Consider the following 11,111-nt stretch of genomic DNA (forward strand, 5'->3'; position numbering starts at 1 on the left):
GATCTACTGGTCTGAATGTGATCTGGCTTCAGGCATGCTGTTAGGCTTCTTATTACACCTCTTTACAGTATAAGTAGTCAGTAGTTTTCCATAGCATTATTGCTCATGGGGTTAGTAAGTTGATGTCTCTCTATTTAAAAGGATGAATTTGATTGACAATGTACTTAAGTTTAGCTTCACGAGATTTACACCAGAGGCAGTGTCAAAGTCAGAGGAAAAAACAATCAATCCTGTTAGGCTGTCTGTAGGCATGGGAATCACCAGAGGCTCCACAATAGGACATTATCATGATACTTATCTCTATTGTTTCAAACATTACAAAAATTATCTTGAGACACTTTACAGATAGAGTAGGTCTGGACCACACTAATTTACAACCATTCCAGTAATTTCCACAGTCACCATACAATAGTATTGTAATTTTAAACATATTAAGGTATTCTGTGATTTATTGCAATTTCTTTTTTCCAACTTCAAATTATGTCTTCAAAACTTTGTCAATGTCCGTTCGATCTAAAAAGATACATTTCTCCTGCTGACCTCAAAGAAACAAAACCTCATCTTGCACTATCTAGTGGACTGAAAACAAACTTTTATCAATCAAGTACCAGAACGTTTAATTCTCATGCAATTTATATAATAGAAGATTAATACTTGGCGTCCGTGGATCGATATAGCATTGCCACGGAATATATGCTATAGCTGATATACTGTATTTACTAAGCAGTATCAATTCTTTTTTTCTTCTTTTTTTTCCCTCACTGTGACGGATTACATGGCAGCCATTATGGTAGCGAGGCCCTACCTGTTTTTGCCCTTAGATTTACTTTAGATGCTGCCTATCTGTCTGTTTTAGAGTGTTATGTTCGGTTTATTATCACATCACAACCTAGCCATTCTTCCATTCCCCACAGTAATCCTGTAGTTTTCTTGCGTGCACATTTAACATCTAATACTGCGCTGATTTTTATGTTATAAATACACACATCTATATATTATTCTTTATTGTTTAAAACCGTATAGTTTGTTTCACAAACATTACCGGTGATAAAAAATCATGCAATGAACATGTTTTTTTGTTTCCTACGTGTCTGTGTAGTTTTAATCATGTGTGTACCGTATATATAATATTCTGTGAGTGTCTAGTTTTGTAGGTAGAGGAATTTTGTCGGTGTTAAGCCTTGACTGTCTACTCACCTGAGCCCCCCCTGCATTGTACCGTGTGTTGGAATGTTCCAATCAGAGGGGCGAGCTGCAGGTGTATATAATCTAGCAGGTTAGTTTAAAGGAAACAGTTTAAGGAAAGAAGGACATAAGTCTGTTGGATGCCCTCAGTGTAGTGACTCTATTTAAGGTCAATTTAGTGAACAGTTTTGGCATCGTATTTCTTTTGACTCCCCAGTCAATTACCTTTTATTTTCTTGGAAGTTTGTCTTCTTCCCATACGTTTTGTTGATTGATGGGTCTCTATTTTGCCTCTGCGGCCTTAATTGCGAGAGAAATAAAAAACCCATCTTTTCATCTCTGACTCATCCTGAGTGTTTTACCCCTACTCAGCAACATCTACCTACAACACCCACCTCTAGTTATTTGCATCGCATTTTGTGCCAGTCCATCTAACAGTCTAAATGTGTCTTCTAGTCTTAAATTTTCTAAAGTTGTCTTGTCTAAGTAAGCAAATTAGCATTTCCCAATATGACCTTGCTAGTTGCTGAAAACCATTACATATTTAGCAGCCAAGGTTGCACGATATGAGGAAAATATGCAATAACGTTGAATATAGCGATATTGCTACTACATGCGATAGAGAACAGATATGAAAATGTACTCAGTTCTATATTTCTACTGCTTTCAGTATTCTGCTGAAATACAACACTTTTTCTTTTGACCTAAATCAATCATTTTCAACATTTTATATTAAACATTTTGAACTAATTTTGAATCAAATATTAAAGGCACCACTAAAAAAAGAGTTTCTTTTTATGTCCTACTGATATTTTCTTTCAGCTTAAACATCGTAATATGTCCCAGCCTTTTGTGATGTGTAAATTGCGCCAGTTGATATTGCAATGACGATTAATAAGAAAAACAATATTTTGTGCCACCCTTATAGCAACAGCTAGTGATGATCTTTATTTTCTGAGCTGGAATTGCCATTCCTTTAACCTATTTCTTTGAACAGAGAGCGCCATCTAGTGAGCTCAGGAAACAAAGACGCTAGTCCATGATACTTCATTTGACCATCACTAGCAACACCCAACCACAAAGCACCTTGATGTTTTGTCTGACCGAGGTAAGATCCCCCAGGGGTGGGACACTTTATTTCTTGTTGGGTTTTCTCAACACAGAGCAAGGTGAAGAGCTGTGTTTCATCTAATTTACTAATTTTGTAAAACTTCAAAATTAAATATGAGACTATAAATAAATACAAAATGACAATTAACACTTGATTTTCATTTCTCTTAGGGCTTCTCCTATGGGTCCTTGTGGTTCCCAGCTCATTGATTCACTCCTGTTAAAGACCGCAACACATTCTGAATCAAAATTGAGAATAACTTTAATATTCACAGTGTGTACTGTGTGTTTATGTGCAATCATTACACAGATGAAGATACAGATAAATGTACTTAAGTTTTTTTCATTACATCTGAAACATGACCATGTGACTTCCTCTTTTTTAGGGGAAAAAAAAGAGTTTCATGGTTTATATGTAGTTTAGTCCGCCCTGCAGTGCTGACTCTTCAGGAAATATTCTGACACCTTATGAGTGATGGATGAAATCTATATTAATGTTGAATATGATAAGCCTGTTAAACCGAGACCCTCGACAAATCAGACAGGTAAGAATGATCAGTCAGACAGAGAGGCTGACACACTGATCTGTATGTTATCATCTGACTAAATGATCTTCTCTGTGTTTAGGTCCCAGGAGCTCCGGGAGGGGATTTCATGGAGCTGTTCTGTGTCTGGGGCTGCTGAGTGTTTTCCTGCTGGCTGGGATCATCGGCCTCAGTGTCCACTGTAAGTCTTAATCCCATTCAGAAGTTAAAATGTATAATATTGTTAATAAGTGGTTAATAAAGCATCACTTAACATTAATTTGACTCCATTTGGTGATCTACAAAAGAGATTACTTATTTGTGCACTGACAAAAGCTATACTAAATTATGTTTATAAATGCTTTACAAAGTCTTTTAGTATATAACAACCTACTATAACTACTCATCCCTACTAACATAATTTCCAGCTTTATACTAGCCATCCTATTATAGTAACATTTAAAGTAATTATTTACAAATAATTTGGTTATCATCAACAAAAAACTTTCTATAATGTTATGTGTGTGTAAAAAAACTGCATCTGTTAAAAAACATAATTCATAGCACTAGTAATAATTATCATCAGTAGCACCATTCTACTCTAAAAGATGTCAATGCTTTACCTGGACAGGTGTGTTACTTCTTTTCATCCAGGATCTTGTTTTGATCTGTGATAGTTACTGTCCTTTTTCTCATTAATGTTTTGTTCCAGTTTCGTTTTCATTTAGGCAATCATACACAGGAAATAGTATATATATATAAAACCCAAAAAGCCTAATCAGAAAAAAAAAAAGTTATTTGCTTTTATTTAACAGAAGGATCACACAAGCATGTAACAAGCAGGAAATGTAGTCTTGTGAAATACATTAGAAATGATATGAATTCAGAAGGTGTTTTGTGTTTCTAAGAAATGTCTCTTGGTAATTTCAGACCATGAGACATTACGTGGATCAGCTGCAGAGCTCTCCACTATCAAGACCAACCTGACTGAGTGTCTCCAGGCCAGTGAGAACAAGTCTTCTTCCCTCACTGAAGAGAGAGAGCGGCTGAACTCCAGGCTCACTGAAATGGCTGAAGACTTGGACAGGCTTCAAAAGAGTGAGTTCTTGCATCTGGTATTTAGATTTACTTGCTTTAACATTTTTACCCAGTCCCCCTGCATTGTAATAAGCTGTTTTTAGTATATGCTTGTATGATTTATTAACCACGTATTGTCCAAAATGAAACATTTACAAATCAAACTTAATAACTAAACAAAAACAATATGATTATTGACCCCTGGCAAATGGTGGCCTCTTTCCCTGTGTGTTGCTAGATGCACAGATGGCAAATTCTACTGTTTATTACTGAATGCCGAATTTCCAAACTGCTGACTCAGCTGTTATTCTCTCTCGCCTTTGCTTGTTTCACAAGAGTCCCACTGCATACGATGATCACTAGTAGATGAGGTCAGGGGCAGACTGACAATCTGTGCGTTTGAGAAAAGTCCAAAATGGCACAAAAGAAGTCTGTTAAAGCGATATTGACAGCCAACAGAAGGGGGGTGCTGATACGATCACTTATAATCTACGTAAAAAAATAAAATAAAACGGAGTACAGACAGCAGTTATATTCTACCGAAGAGGATTAGGGCCACTGGTGAAAACATTATCAGAGTTCTTACTTTTTTCTTAGAGTTCTGAATAATGTCAGAACTCACATACATTTTTGACCAGTGGCCCTAATCCTCTTCCGTAATTTTCACATCAGCAAGAAGTACTGGTAATTGTCAGGAACAGGACACTAATTAGATAAATAGGCTGCCTCATCCCTTTCTTAGGGAAATACATAGTCAGCTATGAACCCCGGTGTGCATCATGTTAACGAAAATGATGAGTGAAAATGACTTAATAATTATTTTTGTTGAAACTAACGCGTTAGAAGTGAATCGCGGGCATAATGCGATTTCTCTTTGTTATTTGTAGTGAGGTTGTAGTGAGCTCAACTTGACATGCGTGTTGTTAATCTGTGTGTGGTGCATCTTGTTTGCATCTGACAGAGAAAACGTGTCCAGCTGAATGGAGGATGTTCGGTTCTTCCTGTTATCTCCTCTCTGCTGAGTCTGGTTCCTGGGAGAAAGGCAGACAAGACTGCAGAGACCGAGGAGCAGATCTGGTGGTGATAGAAAGCTCTGAAGAGCAGGTACAGTCCATGATAGTAATTTCTTCTAGGTTATATTTAATTATGATGATTAGATTAAAGCATGTATTCTGCACATATGTTGTGGTTAAAACTAGAATAAAATGTGGATTTCTTCAACAGATGTTTCTCTCTGAGTTCATACAAAAAAATACTTGGTGTTGGATTGGTTTGACTGACAGAGATGAGGAGGGGACCTGGAAATGGGTAGATGGAACTCCACTGACTCTGAAGTAAGACTTAACTGTAGTTGTATATATTTTGAGTACTATTATTTAATTACATAAACCCAGCACACTACAGCTGTAACGTTAGTCAGAGATGGCAAAAGTACTCACTTTCCGTACTTAAGTAGAAGTACAGATACTTGTGTTAAAAAATACTCCGGTAAAAGTGGAAGTAATGATTAAACTTCTTTACTCAAGTAAAAGTAACAAAGTACAGGCTTGGAAATTTACTTAAAGTATAAAAGTAAAAGTAGCCTTGTAAATTTTTTATGCAAATCTACCTGGAGCACTCAAATGTTACTAGAGAGCACGCTGAGAAACTTCAGTGGACATGGAGGACACGTCTTTATATGGCAAAGGCTACATTTTAAATGGATGTCTGCCAATAGGCCTAAAACATAACATATATGATTATAATGACAGAAACTGGGACTCTAGGTTAATAAGATTCTGACTTATCAGCAAGATATGAATTCAGTTGTGATTGTGTGAGAAGTCACAGATCCAGTTTTTATTTTTAATCTTTCCCCCTAACATGTAAATGAATCTACATGTTTGTGTGTGCTCAAATATGGCTTCTGGAAATAAAATAAAGGATTAAAATATGAATGACTAAACAGACATTAATGAAGAAGTTCCCCAGCACATTGGCCAGGAGTCCTTCTTGATGCCTTCTGTCCCAAACATCTCTCTCAGATAAGGCTGAGAATGATGGGAATGTCTTGCTGTTTTCTTCATTTTCAACTATGTCGCCCTCCATACTACTATGTGCTAACGTTAGCGCCCTCCATACTATGTGCTAACGTTAGTGCCATCAAGCCGCAATGATTTGCTGTGAATTAATGCAAAATGCTAAATCTGTTGAGTTGTCTTAGTCGTGCGTCAAATACAGTAGATGTATTCCCATCCATTTAGACTGAATATGGTATTGATGAATTTAACAATAATAAAGGATAACTCCAGTGAAATTATGTGAAAGTTGAGAACTAGATTAGGACTGGATTAAACCTGATTCTGGTTTCCAACTTCACCCCAGGTGTGTCTGTTAAAACAGACGGAGACAACTTCTGTCTAGCTAAGTTTCCATCAACTTGTCAATTGAATTACAGTAACTGAAGTTTGGTCCCAAAAAAAAACTCATGCGAATAAAGCTAGTGAAAGTGTTGATGCTTCATTAAGACCAACGAGCAACCTAGCTAACAGGTGAAGAACACACCAAAACCACTAGCTAACTTACTTTAAATGTGAAGAACTATAGACCAAAAACAGGCTTAAGTGAACTGACAACATAAGTTATACGACTTACAGTTGTCAAAGAGGCAGACACACAATCTCAGCTGGTTATCCTCCGGACAGCTTGTCTCCTTTTCATTTCTCTCACTTTTTTCTCCGTGTGGCGCATGCACCCGCTCGCGGTGTGAGGCGCGTGTCCGCGCTATTTTCCGACATAACAACCTCTTGTACAAAACGAAAGTAACGAGCCAATTTTGTAAAATGTAAGGAGTAGAAAGTACCGATATTGGGGTTAAAATGTAAGGAGTAGAAGTAAAAAGTCGCCACAAAAATAAATAGTAAAGTAAAGTAAAAATATCAGAAAAATCTACTTGAGTACAGTAACGAAGTATTTGTACTTCGTTACTTCCCATCTCTGACGTTAGTACAGCTATAAAAGCAGCAAACAAACGAACAGGATTAACGCATATACTGTATATTCCAACAGTTGCGTGACCAGAGACGTAACAAACCACAGGTAAATACTGGAGATGTACAGTACAGGTCAAACGTTTGGACACACCTTCTCATTCAATGCGTTTTCTTTATTTTCATTACTATTTACATTGTAGATTATCAATGAAGACATCAAAACTACGAATTAACACAAGTGGAATTATGTACTTGACTAAAAAGTTTGAAATAACTAAAAACATGTCATTTGTCATATTCTAGTTTCTTCAAAGTAACCACCCTTTGCTTTTTTGATAGGGCAGCAAACCCTTGGTGTTCTCTCAGTGAGCTTCATGAGGTAGTCACCTGAAATGGTTTTCACTTCACAGGTGTGCCTTGTCAGGGTTAATAAGTGGAATTTCTTTCCTTAGTTGGGGCCATCAGTTGTGTTGTGCAGAAGTCAGGTTGATACACAGCCAATTGCCCTATTGGACAACTGTTAGAATTAATATTATGGCAAGAACCAATCAGCTAAATAAAGAGAAACGAGTGGCCATCATTACTTTAAGAAATGAAGGTCAATCAGTCCGGAAAATTGCAAGAACTTTGAATGTGTCCCCAAGTGCAATCGCAAAAATGCTAAAACGAAACTGGCTCACAAATAGCAGCTAGGAAACCACTGCTAAGGAGAGGCAACAAGCAGAAGACATTTGTTTGGGCCAAGAAACACAAGGAATGGACATTAGACCAGTGAAATCTGTGCTTCGGTCTGATGAGTCCAAGTTTCAGATCTTTGATTCCAACCGCCGTATCTTTGCGCAATGGAGAAAAGGTGACCGGATGGATTCTACATGCCTGGTTCCCACCGTGAAGCATGGAGGAGGAGGTGTGATGGTGTGGGGGTGCTTTGCTGGTGACAATGTTGGGGATTTATTCAAATTGAAGGCATACTGAACCAGCATGGCTAGCACAGCATCCTGCAGCGGCAAGCCATCCCATACAGTTTGCGTTTAGTTGGACCATCATTTATTTTTCAACAGGACAATAATCCCAAATACACCTCCAGGTGTGTAAGGGCTATTTGACCAAGAAGGAGAGTGATGGAGTGCTGCGCCTCCACAGTCACCACACCTGAACCCAATCAAGATGGTTTCGGGTGAGCTGGACCGCAAAGCGGAGGCAAAAGGGCCAACGAGTACAAGGCATCTCTGGGAAACTCCTTCAAGACTGTTGGGAAACCATATCAGGTGACTACCTCTTGAAGCTCATCAAGAGAATGCCAAGAGTGTGCAAAGCAGTTATCAGAGCAAAGGGTGGCTACTTTGAGTTATTTTAAACCAAGAAGGGGGGCTGGAAATTAGGAAGAGATGGCCGTGAGTTTGCATTGTGTTTAGCAACTGTTGCCACTTTGGAGGAAGATTGGCGAAGTGAGACTACTGATTCTGTCAGTTAGTGTAATTGCCAAAAGTGTATCTGTAAACTTACTGTGTACAGTATACATCAAGGTTTAGTGAACTGTTAATCAAATCATGATTCTCTTTATTTTAATTTTTAGGAACTGGAGGAGAGCGCAGCCTGATAATGGCGGTGGACATTCACAGTTTGCCGAAGAGGACTGTGCACATGTTGGACCTACCACCACTGAGTGGAATGACCTGTCATGTGAATCTCAAATGTACTGGATGTGTGAGAAAAAAGCTTAACAAAGATGTATGTTTGGGATCATACATTTGATAATGATTTTACAGTGTAGTGTGTGTGTGTGTGTGTGTGTGTGTGTGTGTGTGTGTGTGTGTGTGTGTGTGTGTGTGTGTGTGTGTGTGTGTGTGTGTGTGTGTGTGTGTGTGTGTGTGTGTGTGTGTGTGTTTCTGTAAAAACAGGATCTCACACCTTCTCGGACAAATGTGTATGGCAACACAAAATAATGCCACATCAATAATCATGATTTCATGCCTGAAAAAGCATTAATGTAGGAGCCCATGAACTACAACTGTTCAAAATGCCTAAGTGAAGCTGTAACACATTCAGAATTTAAAGTTAGGTTGAACTCATTCTGTTATGAAACCCTACATTTATCCTAGATATGAAAACACGAAAATCGACGATGGCTGTGTCTAATTATTCCAGGTATTATGATAATGCGCTAACTGAATGATTCCTTCCCAAGCAGGTGTCATTAAACATTTATTCAGCCTTATGTACAGTGGCTAACTTTAGCGATTTCCACACGTGTCATTATAATTGTAAAGTGTGCTTCTGTTGCTTATGCCTCACGCTTACACGCTCATCAATGATACTGATATAGCAAGCCTGAAATTCGCACTGTGAATAGTGTGAAAAGAGGGATTGTAGAAATATAATAAGAATGTAAAAGGTTTCCATAAGAGACCGAGTGTGTTTTGGTGTGTGCTTAACAGAGATGGCAAAAATACTCACTTCATGTACTCAAGTAGAAGTACAGATAATTGTGTTAAAAAAATACTCTGGTAAAAGTAGAAGTACGGATTTAACTTCTTTACTCAAGTAAAAGCAACAAAGGACAGGCTTGGAAATTTACTTAAAGTATAAAAGTAAAAGTAACCTTGCAGACAGATGTTACTAGAGAGCACGCTGAGAAACTACAGTGGACATGGAAAACAGGCTCTTTATATGCCATTGGCTACTTTTAAATGTCTGTCTGCCTATAGGCCTAACACCTATAGTTTATTTATTGTGACAGAAACTCCAAGTTAATAAGATTCTGACTGAGTAGCAAAATATGATTTCAAGTGGGATTTTGATTGAATCTAATTGGATAGGTAACACAGAGTTCAATTTGGTATTGATGATGCAAAAATAATAACTAACTCCAGTGAATTTATTTTAAACTTAGTGAGGACGATAAGGACTGTATTTAAAGCTGATTCTGGTTTCCAACTTCCGACTACCAGGTGCGTCTGTTAAAACCCAAACAGAGACAGAGACTGGTGCAACCTAGCTAACAGGGGAAGAAGACAAACAAGCTAAATTTTAAATTTGCAAGAACTATAGACCAATACAACAACAGGCTTAAATAAACTGACAACATCAGTTATATGACTTACAGTTCTCGAAGACGCACAAACAATCTCAACTGATTGTCCTCCGGACAGCTAGTCTCTTTCTTTTCTCTCACTTTTTTCTCGGTGCAGTGTGAGGCGCGTGCCCGCGCTATTCTCCCACATGCAGTCACAGTCACACCTGATAGACGATCTTCTGTAAAAAACTAAAGCAACGAGCCAAATTTGTAAAATGTAAGGAGTAAAAGTAACGTTTTTTCGTCTTAAAATGTAACGAGCAAAAGTAAAAAGTCGTCAAAAAAAAACATGGTAAAGTAAAAATATCTGAAATATCTGCTTGAGTACAATAACAAAGTATTTGTACTTTGTTGCTTCTCATCTCTGATGCTTATTGCACAGAGTTGTGTGCCTAAAATAGAGTCATAGAGACGGTGGTTACAAGCTCTCCGGACAAGGCACATCTGCATTCCCACGAACAGAGGAAACTCTGACGCATGGAAGGTTTAACTTAAGCCACAACTATAGAGTTGTTAAAGGTCACGATTCTTGAGCAAATTACATTGAGTAATAACAAGTGAAACAGGAACAGAAAGTACCGCTTTGCGTGAAAGCGAATGAGGGCGACACAGTGGCCCTCACCCTGGCGAGTGTTGTGTGAAGATAACAGTCACTGTGATGGAGAAGAAGAGGGGGCACAAGAAAGAAAGAATAAGAGATGAGGGGAAGAATAGATTGGGGATCAGGAGGCTTGAAAGACAAGAGATGTGTGGACCAGCTCCGACTTTTGTCTGCTGCTAGAGAAACTTACTGTGCGTGCTTTGTGATCCCACAGATCTGTGTACTGGAACTCCGATGCTTGACTGATTAAACAAATGTATTTGACTTTCTTATCATCTTATTTTACTCTATCATAGGATCAATATAATACCAATTTAACTAATGCACGGGATATATACAGTAAGGGGGAGGTGGGGGGGGGGGGGACACAGAGAGGTAACAACAACAAAAGTGAATGCCCTTTTTAGTAGGAGGTTGAGAAAACCCTGAAGTATATGTTTTAATTTAAAAGGACCTCTGGAAATTGAAAATACTTTGGGTATTAACCTTCAATAACTGTTCTTTACTCTCGTTTATTTTTATTTTTATTTTTTTCAGTTATTATTTATTAGATATTCATTTTCTTG

The 11,111-nt window shown here is 38.0% G+C and overlaps 1 protein-coding gene across 1 annotated transcript; it reads left to right on the top strand.

Annotated features, from left to right (window-relative positions):
• The first annotated feature begins 2,770 nt into the window (after positions 1-2,770).
• On the top strand, positions 2,771-8,663 carry LOC117953197 (CD209 antigen-like protein E). Its single transcript, XM_034886018.1, has 6 exons — positions 2,771-2,840; positions 2,923-3,021; positions 3,750-3,917; positions 4,858-5,000; positions 5,121-5,230; positions 8,445-8,663. Exons 1-6 carry the CDS (start codon positions 2,771-2,773, stop codon positions 8,590-8,592), a joined length of 738 nt encoding a protein of 245 aa, XP_034741909.1. The 3' UTR covers positions 8,593-8,663.
• The last annotated feature ends 2,448 nt before the right edge of the window (positions 8,664-11,111 follow it).

The sequence above is a fragment of the Etheostoma cragini genome, chromosome 11 (genome assembly GCF_013103735.1).
Source record: "Etheostoma cragini isolate CJK2018 chromosome 11, CSU_Ecrag_1.0, whole genome shotgun sequence".
Lineage (NCBI taxonomy): Eukaryota > Metazoa > Chordata > Actinopteri > Perciformes > Percidae > Etheostoma > Etheostoma cragini.